Source organism: Macaca fascicularis, chromosome X (assembly GCF_037993035.2).
Source record: "Macaca fascicularis isolate 582-1 chromosome X, T2T-MFA8v1.1".
NCBI lineage: Eukaryota > Metazoa > Chordata > Mammalia > Primates > Cercopithecidae > Macaca > Macaca fascicularis.
The window spans coordinates 91,007,278-91,028,252 of record NC_088395.1 but is presented as its reverse complement, the minus strand read 5'-3'; the positions used below and the strand labels follow the sequence as shown (position 1 = coordinate 91,028,252).

The 20,975-nt window shown below is 34.2% G+C and overlaps 1 protein-coding gene across 8 annotated transcripts in view; it reads left to right on the top strand.

Annotated features, from left to right (window-relative positions):
• The window catches only part of HDX (highly divergent homeobox), a 193,789-nt gene that overhangs the window by 135,931 nt on the left and 36,883 nt on the right, over positions 1-20,975 (top strand). For all 8 annotated transcript variants that reach the window (XM_074029324.1, XM_074029322.1, XM_065538698.2 and 5 more), the window contains one exon: positions 13,564-13,710. In XM_074029324.1, coding sequence (XP_073885425.1) covers positions 13,564-13,710 — 147 coding nt within the window. The remainder of the gene's footprint in view (positions 1-13,563; positions 13,711-20,975) is intronic.

The following is a 20,975-nucleotide window of genomic DNA, read 5'->3' as shown; positions in this document are numbered from 1 at the left end:
AATGGGATTCCTTTTTAATTTCTTATTCAGATTGCTCACTGTTGACATATAGAAATGCCACTGATTTTTGTGTGTTGATTTTGTATCCTGCAACTTCACTGAATTCATCAGTTCTAAATGTTTTGTGTGTAGTCTTTAAATTTTTCCAAATATAAGATCATATCATTTGCAAAGAAGGATAATTTGACATCTCCCTTTCCTATATTCATGCCCTTTATTTTTTCTCTTTTCTCATTGCTCTTCCTAGAACTTCCAGTAGTATATTGCATAACTGTGGTGAAAGTGGCACCCTTATTGTTTTCAAGATCTCTGAGAAAGGGCTGTCTTTTCTTCCCATTCAATATGATACTAGCTGAGTGTCATATATACCTTTTATTATGTTGAGGTATGTTTCTTTTATCCCTGGTTTTGTGATTTTTTTTTTTTTGTCATGAAGCAATGTTGAATTTTATCAGTGCTTTTTTAGCATTAATTGGCATAATCATAAAGTCTTTACCTTTCATTCTGTTGGTGTAATGCATCACATAGATTGATTTGCATATGTTGAACCATGCTTGCATACCAGAAATAAATCTCACATGGTCAGGATGAATGATATTTCTAATATTTGGTTGAATTCTCTTTGCTAGTATTTTTTGAGGATGTTTACATCGATATTCATCAGAGACAAAGATACTGATTTGGAATTTTCATTTTTTCTTTTTTTTTTTTTTTTTTTGAGGTGTCTTTATCTGGTTTTGATATCATAATACTGACTTCATAAAATGAGTTTGGAAGTATTTTCTCTTCCTCTATTTATTGGAATAGTTTAACTAGGATTGTTATTAGGTCTTTATTAAATGTTTGCTAGAATTCAGTAGTGAAACCATTGGGTCCTGGAGTTTATTTTTGTTGGGAGACTTTTTATTACGGCTTTGATCCCATTACTTGTTATTGGTCTGTTCGGGTTTTGGATATCTTTGTGGCTCAATCTTTGTAGGTTGTATGTGTGTAGGAATTTGTACATTTCTGCTAGAATTTTCAATTTGTTGGCTTATAGTTGTTCATTGTAGCCACTAGTGATCTTTTAAATTTCTGCTGTATGAGTTGTACTGTCTTCTTTTTCATTTCTGATTTATTTATTTGTATCTTATCTCTTTTTTTCTTTGTTAGTGTCGCTAAAGGTTGGTCATTGTTGCTTAAGTTTTCAAAAAATAAAAACAACGCTTTGTTTCATTGACGTATTGTTTTCTTCATTTCAATTTCATTTTTGGTTATATCTTTATTATTTATTTTCTTCTACTAATTTGGGGTCTGGATTTTTCTTGCTTTTCTAGTTCTTTAAGATGCATTAGTAGATTGTGTATTTGACAGTTTTTACCTTTTCTGAGGTAGGCAATTATCGCCAAAACTTCCCTCTTGGTACCGCTGTTCTGTATCCCATAGATTTTGATATGTTTTGTTTCTATTATTTGTTTCAAAAAATTTTAAAGTTTCTTCTTAATTTCTTTATTGACCTACTGGTTATTCAGAAGCATATTGTTTATTTTCTTTGTATTTGTATAATTTACAAAATTCCTCTTGCTATTGATATCTAGTTTTATTCCTTTGTGGTCAGAGATGATGCTTGATATTATTTCATTTTTTTGAATGTTTTAAGGTGTCTTTTGTGATTACACATATGGTCTATCCTTGAAAATGATCCATGTGCTGAGGAAAAGATTGTGTATTCTGCAGCTCTTTGATTAAATGTTCTGTAAATATCTATTAGATCCATTTGGTGTATAGGGCAGATCAAGTCTAATGTTTCTTTGTTGATTTTCTGTCTGAAAGACCTGTCCAATGCTGAAAGTGGGGTGTTGAAGTCTCCAGCTATTATTTTATTGGGACCTATCTCTCTCTTTAGCTCTAATAATATTTCAGATTTATATGGGTGTTCCAGGTTTAATTATATATATACAACCAAATTTGATTATATATAATTTGATTATATATATAATTGTTACATCCTCTTGCTAAATTGACCCCTTTATTATTACATAGTGACCTTCTTTGTTTCTTCATACAGCTTTTGTCTTGAAATCTACTTTGTCTGATATAAGTATAGCAACTCCTACTCTTTTGGTTTCCATTGGTATTAAACATCTTTTGCCATCTCTTTATTTTCAGTCTATGTGTGTCTTTATAGGTGAAGTGTGTTTCTTGTAGACAACAGATTAATGAAATGCATCTTGATTTTTCATCCATTCAGTCATCTATGTCTTTTTGTTGGAGAGTTTAGTCCATTTACATTGTTATTATCAATAAGTAAGGACTTACTCCTGCCATTCTGTTATTTGTTTTCTGTTTGTTTTGCTGTCTTCTCTTCCTTTCTTCCTTTCATACCTTTCTTCCTCTAGAGAAAGTGATTTTGTCTGGTAAGATGATTTAGTTTCTTGCTTTTTATTTTTTGTGTATCTGTTATATGCTTTTCTGTTTGAGGTTACCATGAGGCTTGCAAGTGCTATCTTGTAACCCATTATTTTTACCTTATAACAATGTAACACTATTTGCATAAACAATCAAACAAAAGAAAACTAATATATATTCTACACCTTAAGTTTGTTCTCTTGCTTTTTAACTTTTTGTTTCTAATTGTATTTTATTGTACTGTCTATGTCTTAAAAAGGTTTTGTAGTTATTATTTTCAATCAGTTTATCATGTAGTCTTTCTACTTAGGGTAAGGGTAGTTTGTACTCCAAATATATGGTGTTATAATATTCTGTGTTTTTCTGTGTACTTACTATTACCTGTGAGTGATTGAAGCGATTACTTATTGCTTATTTACATTATTTTCTTTCTGATTGAAGTATTCCCTTTAACACTTCTTACAGAATGGGTCTGGTATTAATGAAACCCTCAGATTTTGTTTGTCTGGGAATGTCTTTATTTCCTTATGTTTGCAGGGAATTTTCGCTGGATATACTATGCTAGGTCAAAAGTGATTTTTTTTTTTTTTCTTCAGCCCTTTAAATGTGTCATGCCACTCTCTCCTGGTCTGTAAGGTTTCCACTGAAAAGTCTGCTGCCAGATGCCTGGGAGCTTCATTGTTGTCATTTGTTTCTTTTCTCTTGCTGCTCTTAGGATTGTTTCTTTATCATCTATGTTTGGGTGTTTGATTAGCAAATGCCTTGAGGTAGTCTTCTTTGGGTTAAATCTGGTTGATGATTCATAATCTTTTTGTGCTTGGATATTGATATCATTCTCTAGGATCAGGAAGTTTTCTGATATTATCCCTTTGAATAACCTTTATATCCCTATGTCTTTATCTACCCTCTCTTTAAGGCCAATAACTCTTAGATTTGCCCTTTTGAGTCTATTTTCTAGATCCTATGTTTGTGCTTCATTGTTTTTTTTTTTCCCCTTTTGTCCCTCTAACTGTGTATTATTAAATAACATGTCTTCAAGCTCACTATTTCTTCGTTCTGCTTGATCCATTCTGTTGTTAGAGAATTCTGATGCATTCTTTGGTATATCAATTGCATTTTCAGCTCTGGAATTTCTGCTTGAGTCATTTTAATTATTTCAGTATATTTGTTAAATTTATCTGATAGGATTCTGAATTTCTTCTCTGTATTAGCTTGAATTTCTTTGAGTTTCTTCAACACAGCTACTTTCCATTCTCTGTCTGAAAGGTAACATATCTCTGCTTCTCCAGGATTAATTCCTTGCAGCACTAGGTCCTTTTCTTCAAGGCAACAGGTCCCTTCTGGCACAGGCCATGTCTACTAATGTCTGGGAGCTAGGGCCTAGCAGGTGATCTCCAGTTGTTAAATAATAATCTCCAGTTGTTAAATTAGTGTCCTTTTGGGGGGATGATCAATCAAGCCTTCTATTCTGCCATCTTGTTCTGCTTCCTAAGCCAAAAACTGTTTTTCTTCCTTAAGAAAAACAGTTTGTTTGAAGTAATTCAAATGTACTTTTCAATTTGTATTTTTAAATACCTATATTCTTTTATCACAATTTTCAATGTGTCAAGACTCTGAACTAAATGTCTGCCTACCCACATTCCCTACCAGATCCTTGTGTTTCCAAACATGTATAGAAGCCTATTTGGAGCAATGTTTCCTATCAAAAGTGCTGCTCTTCAAAACAGATCTGTTCTTCATTCTTTCAAACATGAGTAAGTTAGGTACATCCTGTTTGCTAAGTCATGACTTTTCCCTAAACTATGTCTTCTTCTTCGGAAAGTAACTATGTGTTTTGTTGTTTTGTTTTAATCTATTATCAAAACATCAGCTTTTATGAATTAACCCACAAGTTATTAAAAATGACATATTTTAATACAAAGAAAATATTTCTATATTTAGACAATTTAATGACATGGGTTATCTTAACACTATCAGTTTAAAACTATGAGTATTTTATATACATTTTCAAAGTAATTATAACTTTTTAGCACCTGGGGGGATTTAGGGGTAGAGATGGAGATGGCAGGATAATTTTCTGTTATATAAACATTTTATTAATTTAAACAGCCTTGTCTCTCACCTGCTATAAGTCAAGTTCTGAATTTTTGTGATCATAATTGTTCTATACACATTGCAGAAGCTTTCCCATTCACAGATAAGAACACAACTAAAGCATACCTATGATAAACCTTTGAGAGTTTACATTTTACAAGAACAATTTTCCTTTTTAGTTCTTTGTTGTACTTTAGATCTGTAAGATTAAAATATTTTTTAAACTGTAGGAACAAAAAAGAACTTATACAATGCTATGAGATTAAATGAAAGAATTTAAAATGCAAAACTCTGCCAGGTTTCAAACTTATATTACAGAATTCTTGGTCAAACATCACTTTTAGTGAAATCAAATGTAAACTTGCTATGTACTTATGTACCACATGCCTAGTAGATACTAAATAATGTTAAATGGCCAGCTGACAAAATGATCCTATATAGTGAAAGGTTTACCACTGATTTTTCTTTTCATTTAAGGTTATGCAAAAGTTATTTTAATCATGTCTTAAAATTGCATATAAAATATATACATGGGTAACCTGATGACTATACATGATGCCAAAAAATACTTAATATTTTAAAATGTAACAGCACTTTCTGATGTTGGCTTAAGATTGTGAGAGCTATGCAAGGAAAATTATGCAAATTTTCCTTAGTGCTGAACTACCTAGTTTATTACTATGACTACCCTCTTTTTGTAAAATTCTTTGACTCCCACTTCTTTCTGTCTCAACAGCTGCTGTGCTGTCTTATTATATCTGGCCATTCGAAGACATCTACAAATTTATTCTATTGTATCAACAATAGAATTCTTTCAAATTACATTTTCTTGTGGGTTTCCTATTTTGATTTATTTTTTAACCAAACTCTCCATAATTTTCCTATCACTAAACAATGGAGACATATAACTGGTGCTTAATCGCTGTAGGAAGTTAACATTAGATATGGTGAAAGTGGGCAGCCAACCAGGTGCCATATTGCAGGAGCTTGCAGCAGATTGCTGTTCAATTCCAGAACTTTGCTGCAGGGTACTGGTCAAACATTATTCTGGGTGTGTCCGTGAGGATGTTTCTGAATTAGATTAACATATAAATCGGTAGATTGAGTTAAGTAGATTGCCCTTCCTAATGCGAATGGGCCTCATCTATTTAATTGAAGACTGGAACTGAACAAAAAGCCCGGGTTATGAGGGAATTCCTCTTGCCTGATTGTTGAGCTGGGACGTTGGTTAAACTAAGGAAGGTTTAATAGAATGGTCATTGCTTGGGGTTGGGGGAGGGAAAATGGGTAGTTTATTGCAGGGGTTCCCACTCCATGAGCCACGGACTGGTACGAGTCCACACAGCAGGAGGTGAGCAGCAAGCAAACGATCATTAATGCCTGAGCTCTGCCTCCTGACAGATCAGTGGCGGCACTCGATTATCGTAGGAGCGGGAACCCTATTGTGAACTGTGCATGCAAAGGATCTAGGTTGTGCACTCCTTCTGAGAATCTAATTAATGCCTGCTGATGTGAGGTAAAACAGTTTCATCCTGAAACTATCCTCCTAGGCAACCCTCCCTCATCCATGGAAATATTGTCTTCCATGAAATTGGTCCCTAGTGCCAAAAAGGTTGGGGACTGCTGGTTTAATGGATATGAAAAAGTTCTAGAGATGGGTGGCACAACAGTGTAACTGTACTTAACACTACTGAACTTTACATTGAAAAGTGTTTATAATGGCAAATGTTACGTATATTTACCACAATTTGAAAAATACATCAGTCAAATTAGTTTTCTTCCCAGAAAAAGTCACATAAGAGGATTACTTTTGAGGACCTCATATTGCACCTCATATAGTTAACAAGCCATTTTCACTGGAGATAGAAACTGTGTTAATAAATAAATTGAATGAAACAATATATGGAGCATAAGATTTTCTAAAAGTCACATACACAATTTAAAATTGTAAAACTTTGCTAATAATAAAAATGTACTCAATGTGATTAAAATATCATTGTGTAAAAAAGATAACACTTGAACACATGTTTAGTACAGTTCTTCTCACTATGAGTATAGAAATTTTAAAAATAAAGAAGAAAGAAAGCCAAGATTCTTTAAATGAGCATTTAACATGAAAATAAATGCATATGTTCAATAAGCATACAAAATGATTAATCCTCCTTATGCTTCAAGAAAACAAAATAAGAAGCTATGTTTTCACTAAATTGGCAAAAATTACATAGTAGAATAAAACTTAATATTTAAAAAGATAGAGGGAAAAAGGGACCATCATGCATTTCTGCCTTCATCCAAAGGCAGTTTGACAATATTTATTTAATTTTTAAAATTATACTTTAAGTTCTGGGATATGTGTGCAGAATGTGCAGATTTGTTACATAGGTATACGCATGCCATGGTGGTTTGCTGCACCTATCAACCCGTCATCTACATTGGGTATTTTTCCTGATGCTATCCCTCCCTGCTCCTCCCACCCCACAACAGGCCTTGGTGTGTGATGTTCCCCTCCCTGTGTCCATGTGTTCTCATTGTTCAACTCCCATTTATCAGTGAGAACATGCAGTGTTTGGTTTTCTGTTCCAGCGTTACTTTGCTGAGAATGATGGTTTCCAGCTTCATCCATGTCCCTGCAAAGGACATGAACTCATCTTTTTTATGGCTGCATAGTATTCTATAGTATATGTGCCACATGTTCTTAACAGTCTATCATTGATGGACATTTGGGTTGGTTCCAAGCCTTTGCTACTGTGAACAGTGCTGCAATAAACACAAGTGTGTATGTGTCTTTATAGTAGAATGATTTTAAAAACCTTTGGGTATATACCAAGTAATGGGATTGCTGGGTCAAATGTTATTTCTAGTTCTAGATCCTTGAGGAACTGCCACACTGTCTTCCACAATGGTTGAACTAATTTACACTCCCACCACCAGTGTAAAAGTGTTCCTATTTCTCCACATCCTTTGCAGCATCTACTGTTTCCTGAATTTTTAATGATCGCCATTCTAACTGGTGTGAGATGGTATCTCATTGTGGTTTTGATTTGCATTTCTCTAATGACCAGAGATGATGAGCTTTTTTAAATATATTTGTTGGCTGCATAAATGTCTTCTTTTGAGAAGTGTTTATTTATATCCTTCACCGACTTTTTGATGGGGTTGTTTGATTTTTTCTTGTAAATTTGTTTAAGTTCTTTGTAGATTCTGGATATTAGCCTTTGGTCAGATGGATAGATTGCAAAAATTTTCTGCCCATTCTGTAGGTTGCTTGTTCACTTTGAGGATAGTTTCTTTTGCTGTGCAGAAGCTCTTTAGTTTAATTAGATTCCATTTGTCAGTTTTGGCTTTTGTTGCCATTGCTTTTGGTGTTTTAGTCATGAAGTCTTTGCCCATGCTCAAGTCCTGAATGGTATTGCCTAGGTTTTCTTCTAGGGTTTTTATAGTTTTAGGTCTTACGTTTAAGTCTTTAATCCATCTTGAGTTATTTTTTGTATAAGGTGTAAGGAAGGGTTCCAGTTTCAGTTTTCTGCATATGGCTAGCAAGTTTTCCCAACACCATCTATTATATAGGGCATCGGCTGGGCATGGTGGCTCCAGCCTGTAATCCCAGCACTTTGGGAGGCTGAGACAGGCGGATCACGAGGTCAGGAGATTGAAACCATCCTGGCTAACACTGTGAAACCCTGTCTCTACTAAAAAAATACAAAAAAAAAAAAAAAAAAAAAACTAACCGGGCGAGGTGGTGGGCGCCTGTAGTCCCAGCTACTCGGGAGGCTGAGGCAGGAGAATGGCGTGAACCCGGGAGGCGGAGCTTGCAGTGAGCTGAGATTCGGCCACTGCACTCCAGCCTGGGTGACAGAGCGAGACTCCATCTCAAAAAAAAAAAAAAAAAAAAAAAAAAAGGGCACCATTTCCCCATAACTTGTTTTTGTCAGGTTTGTCAAAGACCAGATGGTTGTAGATGTTTGGTATTATTTATGAGGCCTCTTTTCTGTTCCATTGGTCTATATGTTTGTTTTGGTACCAGTACCATGCCGTTTTGCTTACTGTTGTCTTGTAGTATAGTTTGAAGTCAGGTAGCATTATGCCTCCAGTTTTTTTCTTTTTGCTTAGGATTTTCTTGGCTATATGTGCTCTTTTTTGCTTCCATATACAATTTAAAGTAGTTTTTACTAATTCTGTGAAGAAAGTCAATGGCAGCTTGATGGGAATACTATTGAGTCTATAAATTACTTTATGGTCATTTTCACAATATTGATTCTTCCTATCCATGAGTGTGGAATATTTTTCCATTTGTTTGCATCCTCTCTTATTTCCTTGAGCAGTGGTTTGTAGTTTTCCTTGAACAGGTCCTTCACATCCCTTGTAAGTTCTATTCCTATGTATTTTATTCTCTTTGTAACAATTGTGAATGGGAGTTCACTCATGATTTGACTCTCTCTGTCTATTATTGGTGTATAGGAATGCTTGTGATTTTTGCACATTGATTTTGTATCCTGAGACTTTGCTGAAGTTGCTTATCAGCTTAAGGAGATTTTGGGCTGAGACAATGGGGTTTTCTAAATATACAATCATGTCATCTGCAAACAGGGACAGTTTGACTTCTTCTTTTCCTAACTGAATACCCTTGATTTCTTTCTCTTGCCTAATTGCCCTCGCCAGAACTTCCAACACTATGTTGAATAGGAGTGGTGAGAGAGGGCATCCTTTCTTGTGCTGGTTTTCAAAGAGAATGCTTCCAGCTTTTGCCCATTCAGTATGATATTGACTGTGGGTTTGTCATAAATAGCTCTAATTATTTTGAGATATATTCCATCAATACCTAGCTTATTAATTTAAATGCACATACTTTTAGGCTCACTAATCACACTTTGTGGTCTAAGGTCTAAAATTAAGGCCTCATATTCTGCACATATTGACATCCAGGGAAAACTGGGAGACCCTCGAATGGACTTCCCCATTGTGTTCCTGCAGATAAAATATACTATTCAAATAGCTCTTTATATCATAGGCACCAAACACAATGCCTGTTTATTTCTGAGTCCCTCAGTTCCCTGCTAGTCCACAGAATGATTCAAACAGACCAATCACATCCTCCTTTGGGAACAAGGAGTTACACCACCTTCTTGTTACTACAAAGCTTGCCTCCCACAGACCCTGCTTGTTTACTCTATCCCTAAGTGTAGCCCCATGTGGCTCTGCATGTCATAAAATGTCCTCAGCCTGTGAGTATATGTGACTAATACACTACTGTTGATCTCATCTATCTAGTGTTAGGTGTCATGGTTTTGACCATCCCAATGACTTTAGGTCAAAAATCCCTTCCTCACCAATGGGAAGCAGAGGAGGTGATCAAAACACACTGCTAGGAATTTCACATCACATATAATGTCCATCAATAGGTAACTGTAACTCAAGTGTGGAGTGCCCAGATGATGTAGCGCAATGTAGCAGTTAAAAACACTGAGGTACACAAAAAATTAAAAATAGAATTACCATATTACCCACCAATCTCACATCTGGTATTGAAAAAAAAAAAAGAAATAAGGATATCAAGAAAATATCTGCCCTCCAATGTTTACTGTAGCATTATTCACAATACCAAAATATGGAAAAACCTAAAAGTCCATAGAGGAAAAAAAACAACAACAACAACAACAAAAAAAAAAAAAACAGAGAAAATGTTTCTTATACATACAATGGAATTTTATTTAACCTTAAAAAGGAAGGAAATCCTGCCATACAGGACAATATGGATGAACCAGGAAGTCATTTTGTTAAGTGAAGTAAGCTAGGCACAGAAAGACTGATACTTCTTGATCCCATTTATATGAGGAATCTAAAGTAGTCAAACTCAGAACCAGAGAGCAGAAAAGTGGTTTCTAGGAGCTGGGGGGAGGGGGAAATGGGGAGGTTGCTGTTCCACGGGTATAAAATTTTAGTTATAAAAGACGAATAGCCAGTGAAACCCCTTCTCTACTAAAAATCCAAAAAATTAGCCGGGCTTGGTGGCAGGCGCCTGTAGTCCCGGCTACGGGGGAGGCTGGGGCAGGAGAATCGGCTTGAATCCAGGAGGCAGAGGTGGCAGTGAGCCAAGATCGCACCACTGCACTCCAGTCTGAGCGACAGAGGGAGACTCTGTCTCAAAAAAAAAAATAATAATAAAAAAAAATTAAAAAATTAAAAAAACACAAAAAACTTCTAGAGATCTGCTGTACAACATTGTGCCTATAAGTAACAATACTGAATTGTACATTTAAAATTTTGTTAGGAAGGTTGATGTCACATTGCGCTCTTGTCACTAAAAAAAGACTGAGGCATATGTGTTTTTGATGATTTAGAAAAATCTCTAACACACAGTATTAACTGGAAAAGTTTAGATTTGTAGTATCATGCCAATTGTTTGGCACTAATTCAACACTGCACTTAAAAGGGCAGTGTTGAATTACAGATTTTTAATAGTCATTTCAAAGCAGTTTCATTTAAGTACAAATATATAACTCAGCTCCTCATTTAACCAAGATACATACTTAAAACAGGAAACTCTGCACCCCTATATCAGTGGTGTCATTTAATGTTATTTATAAAAGAAAAACAAAGAGCCAAACTCTTAGAAGTGTCGTTGAGGCTGATAAAATGACAGAAGATTTCTGTCTATTATTATACATTGCAATATAAGCCAAGTGAAGTCACTTGTTGTTAAGTACCGTTATCTGGTTACTTGGCCAAAGTCTCATCTTTCACCTAGATTGCCTGGGTTATTGGAATACTACTCTTTTCACAAAATCAACAAGATAATCGCCTGTCTCCTTCACCTCAGCCACAGGTTTAGGTTTCATGATGCTTTGTACAGTGAAAGTGGTTTGAGAGTGCAATAGAAAAACAAAACTGACTTCAACTTCAAGCTTCCCTAGGGAAAAATTCATCTTCTTTTGTAAAAGTCCACTTTTTTTTCCTTCTCTAAATGAGTATTCACAGTTTTACTGCGAATTGACTTGTATTACCTTATTTATTTTCTTAGTAAAAATATGCTCTTAGGAACTTTAAAAATAACTACTCTTCCCCTACATGCTTCTCCTAAATAGGCATTGTCATAATAGGTTGCCTTTAGCATTGCTAGTGCTAAGACCTCAGCACATTTCCAACAAATGAAATCAGGTTTTATTTAGTTCGGTTTAAAGAATGAATCATGTTTCAATGTCCTCTAAATGAATTACAAATTAATTAGCTGAGTGTGTTCAGCGTTGTGTTCATTATCACTTCTATTGTGACAGTAATGTATGTTAGCTTGCACTGGAGAACATGATGTAAAGGAAAATAATGGGAATATTTATACTGGCTATTTTGATGAATTATTTGAATCTACATAGAATCTTACTATAATTTATCTTGCTCTCTGTTTTATTCTAAGAATTTTAGCTCTGCAACTATTGTGCAATCAATGTTGGCTGAACACCAAATGTGATTTTTATGTTGTAAATAACTAGAGAATTAGTCTTATTAATTAAAAAAAAAAAGAAATTAGATGGCCTGTTTTGATCCATTTATTGGAAACATGTATTTTAGTATTAGTACTTACAATAACTGTTACTCGTCAGGGACATTTTAAGTAGGAGAGAACAGATTTAGGTGATAATGAAATTTATTAGCACACACACAAAATATGATATATCTTATGAAAAAGCATGCTTTAAATATTCAATCTAACTTCACTTCCTTGGTAGTAAACCAAGAATTCATATTTTTTTTTCCTTTTGGAGGCTAAATTTACTATTCAAAAGCTTGTAGCTTTAAAAGAAACACATTTGCAACTGTTGTTTAGTATTACATCAGTTTTAACGATGGTAACCCTTTTTATTAAGTCATGTTTTATATGTTGTGTATATTATTTTCCACTGTTTCCAGAATCTAATTTAGGAGGTTTCATTTTAAATTTCAGTTAGAAAGGAAATGTTGAAAGTATTGTATGTCTGAGGAGTATCTGAGGGCTAGCCTCTGTGTGGGACTTGATCATATCATCTTAGGCAGAAGAACACAACAGAACTCCATACCTCAAGCCGTGAATTGCAACAGCTGTCCCAGACTCACTCTCACAGTCTCTCTCTCTTTCTCTCTCTCTCTCTCTCTGTCTCTCTCATTTTTTGTCTCTCTGTTTCATCAGAAGCACATACACAGGGCTTTGCTGTATATATTTTTAATTAAAGCCCGTGTTTAGATTTTTCCACCGTCTCTGAAAATAATTTGAGACTTCACTGGGATAACAACAACTAGAAAAACTCAGATGTTTCTATTTATAGCTCTGCCATGGACTCTCTGTGCCCTGTTGAATGAGTTCTTTGACCTAGCTTTTCCAAAGTAGAGGTCATTATTCTATCACATTTCTAATTTACTTCCTAGGGATACTGAGAATTCATTGAAATAAAACAACATGTAAATCCGATAGTTTATTGAATAAGGAAAACCTAAGGACAAAAAGGGTAGGCTTATTTTGAAACTTGATGAGGCCATAAATAAGATTTTAGGGCTACGTTATCTCCTTACTTTTCTCTTATTTACATTTTTAATTAATTATAACATCAGTAGGAAACTAACACCTAGATTTGTATGGCAAATCTAGATTAACTTATCAAAAGACAGTACATTAATGTAAGCCTGTCTTTGCTTTTTTGTGTTTAGTATGTGAATGTAAATATCTGTATTATAGAAAAAAGTTTAAAAGAATATACATTACAATGTTAACAAGCATTATTTCTAATTTGTAAGTGATTTAAAGTATCTTATTTTTACTTGTATTTTATACAATGAACATGTATTACTTGTGTTATTAAAACTATTTTAAATCACCATTGTTTAATTGCTATCAGTTCAAAAATTCTATGCATTTCCTCCTAGCACACTGTATTGTTATGGAAATTTAAAAAATAAAAATGCTTATTTTCAGAACGGGAGGACAGAATAAGAAGTGTGAAATAAATGTTGCTACTATTGTAGCACATCGCACCCTGATGTTTCTCTTTGTAATATTATTACCTTTGATTATTCTAAACTTAAAAATTCAAAACAATTTAAAAATGTGTTTTTCAGCTACAGGACCGCACTCAGTTCAGTGACCGAGACTTAGCCACCCTTAAGAAGTATTGGGACAATGGCATGACTAGCCTGGGCTCTGTTTGTAGAGAGAAAATTGAAGCTGTTGCAACTGAATTAAATGTTGACTGTGAAATAGTTCGGGTAAGACATTTTCTATAATTTTCATGCTATGGTTACTGAGTGGCATAAATGAAAGCTTTAAAATCTTACATGAGGTGCTCTAAGCAATACTAGCAATAAAGTGAAAACATAACCCACAGAATAGGAGATAATATTTTGAAATTATATATCTGATAAGGAATTTGTATCAAAGTATGTAAAGAACAATTACAAGTCAATAATAAAAATGCAAATAACCCAATTTTAAAAATAGGCAAAGGAACTGAATAGACATTTCTCTTAAAAAGATATACATATTGCCAATATTTACCTGAAAATATGTTCAACAGCATTAGTCATTATGGAAATGGAAATAAAAATTACAAGGTGCCATTTACCCACTCTAACAATATTAACATAAAAGGTAGATAATAATGAGTTTTGGCCAGGATATGGATAAATTGTTACCCTTATACGTTGCTGGTAAGAATGTAAAATATTTTAGCAAGTTTGACAACAATCCTCAAAAAGTTTAACACTAAGTTCTCATATGACCAAAAATTCCACTGCTGGAATGGATTTCACTCCACTCAAAAGAATAAAAAATGTATGTCCAACTCAAAAAGTTGTACACTGATATTCATAACAGAGTTTTCCATAATATCCAAACGGAAACAGCCCAAACATCCACCAAGTGAATGAATAGACAACATCTGAGTATATGCATATAATGGACTTTTATAGAGCCATATAAAGGAATGAAATATTAATACATGCTATATAATGTATGAACCTTAAAAACATTATGCTAAATGAAGGAAACCCATTGCAAAAGACCACATATTGTATTATTTCATTTATATGAAGTGTCCACGTTAGGCACACTCTAGAGACAGAAAGTAGGTTAGTAATGCCAGGAGCTGGGGGTAGGGAGGGATGGGAAATGACTGCTAATATGTATGGGGTTTATTTTTGGCATGATCAAAATGTTCCAGATTAGATAGTGGTGACTGGTGCACAGCTCTGTGAATATGTTGAAAACATTTTAATTGTACACATTAAATAAATGAATTGTGTGGTGTTTTAAAAATATCTCAATAACATTGTTTAAAAATTGCCTGAGGTGAATTGAAATATATCTCATATAATGAATGATAGATAAAAAATTATTTTACATTCCCACCTACAGTGTAAAAGTGTTCCTATTTTGCACAGCGTTGCCAGCATCTGTTGTTTTTTGACTTTTTAATAATTGCCATTCTGATTGGCGTGAGATGGTATTTCATTGTGGTTTTAATTTGCATTTCTTTAAAGATTAGTGATGCTGAGCTTTTTCTCATGTTTGTTGTCTGCTTAAATTTCTTCTCTTGAGAACTCTCTGTTCATGTCCTTTGCCCAATTTTTAATGGGGTTGATTTTTACTTGTAAAATTGTTTAAATTCCTTATAGATTGTGTATATTAGACCTTAGTCAGATGGGTAGATTGTAAAAATTTTCTCTTTTTGTAAGTTTTCTATTCACTCTGATGATAGTTTCTTTTGCTATGAAGAAACTCTTTTGTTTAATTAGATCCCATTTGTCAATTTTTGCTTTTATTGCAATTACTTTTGATATTTTTGTCATAAAATCTTTTGCCCATGCCCAAGTCCTGAATGGTATTGCCTAGATTTTTTCTAAGGTTTTTATAATTTTGGGTTTTACATTTAAGTCTAATCCAACCATTGTGAAAAACAGTGTGGTGATTCCTCAAAGACTTAAAACCAGAAATACCATTTGACCCAGCAATCCCATAACTGGGCATATGCCCAATGGATTATAAATCATCCTATTATAAAGATACATGCACACGTATGTTCATTGCAGCACTATTCACAATAGCAAGGACATGGAAGCAACCCACATGTCCATCAGTGATAGACTGGATAAAGAAAATGTGATACATATATACGGTGGAATACTATGCAGCCATAAAAAGGAATGAGATCATGTCCTTTGCAGGGCCATGGATGAAGCTGGAAGCCATTATCCTCGGCAAACTAACACAGGAACAGAAAACCAAACACCACGTGTTCTCACTTATAAGTGGGAGCTGAACAATGAGAACACATGGACACAGGGAGGGGAGCAACACACACTGGGGCCTGTTGGGGGGTGGGGGAAGGGAGAGCAACAGGATAGATAGCTAATGCATACAAGGCTTAATATCTAGTTCATGGGTTGATAAGTGCAGCAAACCCCTACCACGGCACACATTTACCTTTGTAACAAACCTGCACATCCTACACATTTATCCTGGAACTTAAAATAAAATAAAATAAAATATTAAAATCATAATGATCAATCATCAGAACAGTAGTTTATGTTCCATTTAAAAGATGTTGGTATAAAATTTTGAAAGTGGTAGTGCTGGTAAGTATTTAACAATCAATTCTTTAAGAGAAAAAAAGCCTTAATTAATAGCATTTGCTGATTTCCATGGTGTAAAGATTCCTACCACAGCTGATTCCATGTCTCACTCAACATAGAGTTGGGAAGAGATGCTAACAGTTGACGCTTGTGAGCAAGTGTAGGTTGACACCAGTACACACACTGGAAGATCATCTCAGTAGATCAAAAGGGAATTACATTAAAGAAGAAGTGACAAAGAGCCATGCTTTGTAGTACACATCTGTAGTCCCAGCCACTCAGAAGGATCACTTGAGCCCAAGAGTTCAAGTCAGTATCCCATTGGCTAAAGATTAGTCACATGTTCATACCAAACTACAAGAGAAGCTGCAAATGTGATTTTACTGTGAGAAACCATGTGCCCAGCTAAACCTTCTATTATTCTGGAAGGTGAGCACAAATATGGGGAATAGACAGCAGTCTCTCTCATTAGGACAACCTAATGAGACTCCAGCTCTTATCTCATATATATATGAAGAAAAGAGCAATATAGAGATAATTTTTAGAGTATAGATTTCTGAAAATAAATACTATTCTCAAAATAAGTACTGCCCTGTTCAGAGTCTTGCTTTTTCTTGTTAGAGTCCAGATGGAAAATTAAATTCAATACTGTGTTTGTTGAGCATGCTGCTATGTGTTAAAGTATACTAACAAGGAGAGAGAAGTGCATTAGACATTATTTCTATTTTAAGGAGCTCAGAGTCTAGCAAGAGGGATGACACAAGAAAAAAAAAATGGCCGAAGAGGAATTGGAGTAGGATCATAGTATGAGGAGCCTAAGCAACAGCCAAAAATAGGGAAATGAAGAGCATGTGTTCTTGTTGTCATTGTCATTTTTATTTTTTAATCAAATGTATATATGTATATAGCTTAGGAAGTCAAGTTCTGTAGAATTTGCTACAAAACCAACATTCCTCACTCCTTCCTTCCTACCATTTTGCAATAGCCTAAGTCGAAGCACTTTCCACTTTTAGATATTTCCTTCAGTATTTACTTTCATCTATGAATGATGTGTTGTATTAATTAGAATTAGGTTTAGCTGTAAGTATTTAAAAGACCTAAAAGTAACAATGGCTTAGATGAGATGTTTCAATTCCATATATAAGTCCATGAGTATGCAATTTACAGCTAGCGTGGTAGTTTGTCTCTACAATGTCCACAGAAACCCTGATGCCTTCCACTTTCCATTCTACTGTCCCTATGATGTGGCCCTTTTTATCAAGGTACAAAATGATAGCATACATACTCGAGGCAGCATGACAGAGAGGGAGAAGAATAAAGGGCAAAGGGTGTTTACCAGCTGTCTTTTAACAAGAATTTCTGGAAACTACCATGAGATCCTTTCACTTGTATCCCATTGGCTAAAGATTAGTCACATGGTCATACAAAACTACAAGAGAAGCTGCAAATGTGATTTTACTGTGAGCAATCATGTGTCCAGCTAAACCTTCTATTCTTCTGGGAGGTGAGGACAAATATGGGGAATAGACAGCAGTCTCTCTCATATGTTTACATTGCAACTTCCCGATTTGTTCAATGTTAGGCATTGTCTATTGATTTTTCACTGTGAAATGCAAAGCTTTTAAAAAATCTATTTCAAGATTTCCTCATTGATTCTTTCACTTACATGCATAATTCCTCTCTCCTCATCCTCCTATAACTTTGGTCAGCTGGGTATTCATTATTATGACTATGTAAATGCTTTACACATTTGAATTATGTAGTGAAACATCATTTTTTCCTTTTCTGTATAACTTAGCATTGTTTTGTTTCCCTGTAGTTCATAATTTACTTAATTTATATTTTTGATATTCATATGTTTGCTTGAGTTATTTTCTAGGTACTTACTACTAATTTATCTTTAAACCCTTTCCCAGATGCATAAGTCTCCACTCAACACATTCATACACATTTGGTAGTATAATAATTCCATCATCTTAAAGAAATATCTCGTGGAATTTTCTGATCTGCTCCAACTGAATTGGTTATTTTATGCACCTGGACTATAACTGTTACTCTAAGATTTCCACTTCCAATCTGTTTTTCCTCTTGCTCTACTTTCAGTAAGATATCCCTTAATTTATTCTCCAACTTTTCTACTGAGTTTTTCACTTTTTAAAAAATTTGTCATGCCACTGGTACTAATAAGTACCTTGTGCCATGGCAACAATGTTCAGGTTCTATGGACAGCCATAGAGTCTCCTTGAGACACCCATACTACAAGAGAGGAGACAGGGACAGAATCTCTTTAAAAACATACACTCCTAAAATAAAGATAAGATATCCACAGGATTCCTGGCTAGGGTTATCTCTGATATCAAGGGATTTTAGGCACACTGACTGTAAAAATGGCCAAAACTATTAACATCAGCTCCCCCTTAGGCATTACTATATGCTGAGTTTCTTATTCCTACACAAAGATCTTAATATGCAAAAAAGGAAGAAGAATTTTACCATTTTCTTCTTGCTTAATATTTGTTTAAACTCATATTAGATGAAAGAATAAGGAGCTGCTCACTATCCTTTTATTTCTCATGATTTTCACATACTAGAATGCTCATGGCAGAAAGAAAATTTGGAGGTGATACATTGTAAGAGGACCTCTTCTGTAACATGTGATAAATTATTCCAAAGGAGAATATGTTTGCAACATATGTTCTTGAGATTTCAGGAAAAACTATTTATAAGTTTTTAAGTCTAATATACCTTCTAATTACTAATCACCAAAATGAACTCCACCTTAGGGTGTCTAGTTAACCATTACTTACAGTATGATTTGAAAGTTTCAGATTTTTTTTTTGTCTTATACTTCTAAGAAGTATAGGAAGCAAAGTTGGTATATTTTTTTCTTTGACCTTAACAATGATTGTTAATTATGTGCATGTTTTTCTTCATCTTGAAATGTCATTTCCAGGTTAGTGCCTATTTACCGACTTACTCATTTAGCAAAGGTAAACTGAACACCTATTATGTGCCAGAACTTTTCTAAGTGCCATGGGAAAAATGCATCTCTCTCGAGGAAATTGAAATTTACTGTGATCAATTATTCCTAAATGAGAATAATACATTGGAGAAATATTTTGAGGCATTACATGCGGACTCTAAGTTGGAAGCACTGCTAAGTCCTCGAGGACAGTTAGTTCCCCCCTCCTCCGCCTTGCTACGATTCAGTTTAATGCCTGTCCTTTCCATCTGCATTAGGGTTATAGTGGACAAACATTAAAGTGTACCTTTGCATGGTCAAATATTGATAGAAACAACATATTTTAATGTTTGAGATACATTTTGCAGGACTTAAATACAGTTCATAGAAAACAACTTTATGTTTTTATATTTTAGATTATATTTATTTTCAAAGGAACATGGCTAGATTTGAAGTGCCTTTAAATGGAACAGTGTTTATACAGTATATGGCAAACACTCTATTATCTATTACATACATTGATTTAGAGCTGGAAGGCACCTTGGGGTTAAGTTCAATGCCTATCTATCTATCTATCTATCTATCTATCTATCTATCTATCTATCTGTAAAATGGAGCCAGATTAGCTTTCCCATAGTAGGTAGAGGCCAAGTCTCTTATTCCCAATCTAACATTATTTCCAGTTCTACCTTACTAGTGTATGCCTTACTGTAAGAAATAACTTGGATACTTCTTAAAAATATAGATCACCCTATTCTAGACCTACTGAATCAGAATTTGCAAGAAAGGCCCAGAGAATCTATATGTTTCCCTTCCGCAAATTATTCTTAAGATCAGGTAAATTTGGAAAAACCTTTACAACACTATGTCATTGCAGCTAAATATTCTAGCATGTACTTTTTATCCATAACACTTGGTCAAATTTTATAATTTATGTTTGTTTTCTACTTGTTTATCACCTGTACATATACATTTCTGTTGTTTATCATCTATATTTATACATTTAAGTTCCCTGAGGAAAAGGCTATATCTATTATATTTACCACTGCATCCCAAGCACCAGAAACAGTGTTTGGTACATAGTAAATTTTCAATAATATATGTGGAATGAATGAATGAATATCTAACAGAAAATTGTACCCTCTATGTATAGCATACATGAACTAACAAATGTATAATACCATACATTTAAAATAAAAATTTAGAATATAGTTTCATATTGTTTAATAGAAATATACTTAGAAATGTACAGGGCTTCAGAGTACTCATTTTTAATAGCTATTATGTTTGTGTTGTTAATACATAGCCGTTCTGATTGGAAAGATACTACTATTATTTTTAGATTTGTGACCATTCTGGTGGGAAATTTATTATTCAGGAAAGTAAAGAATTTGGAAATCATTTTCCTGATTTTGCACATAAATAATCTGAGGCCTAGAGCGATAAAATAACTTGTCCATTGTTCATATAAAATGGTTGAAAAAGCTAAATATTTTAAAGTAGGGGTGTTTAATCCGAAACAGTGAAAAAATACCCTTCACATAATTTATAGCTGGAATGTAGAAGGGAGAGTTCAGGGTGAAGAAGATCTGAAGCAAAGAACTGGAAACAATACCTCAATGAAATAAAACAATTGATATGATGCAGTTTAAGGAAGACCATTATGAAAACACTTACAAAACCAACTGGGAAACTTGCAGAGTGGTATGGTTCATATACCTGATATTTTTATGCAAAAAGAGGATGGACACTTTAGGCGCTCAACAGATTGTATGATACCCACTCACACTGGTAAAAGTGATCTTCTTAACAGTCTATACACTCAACTTCTGATTTCTGCCAGTAACAATCTCAGGGACACACCTAGAAATAATGTTTTGCCAGCTATCTGGGAAACATTTAGCTCAGTTAAACTGACACATAAAATTAACTATCACAA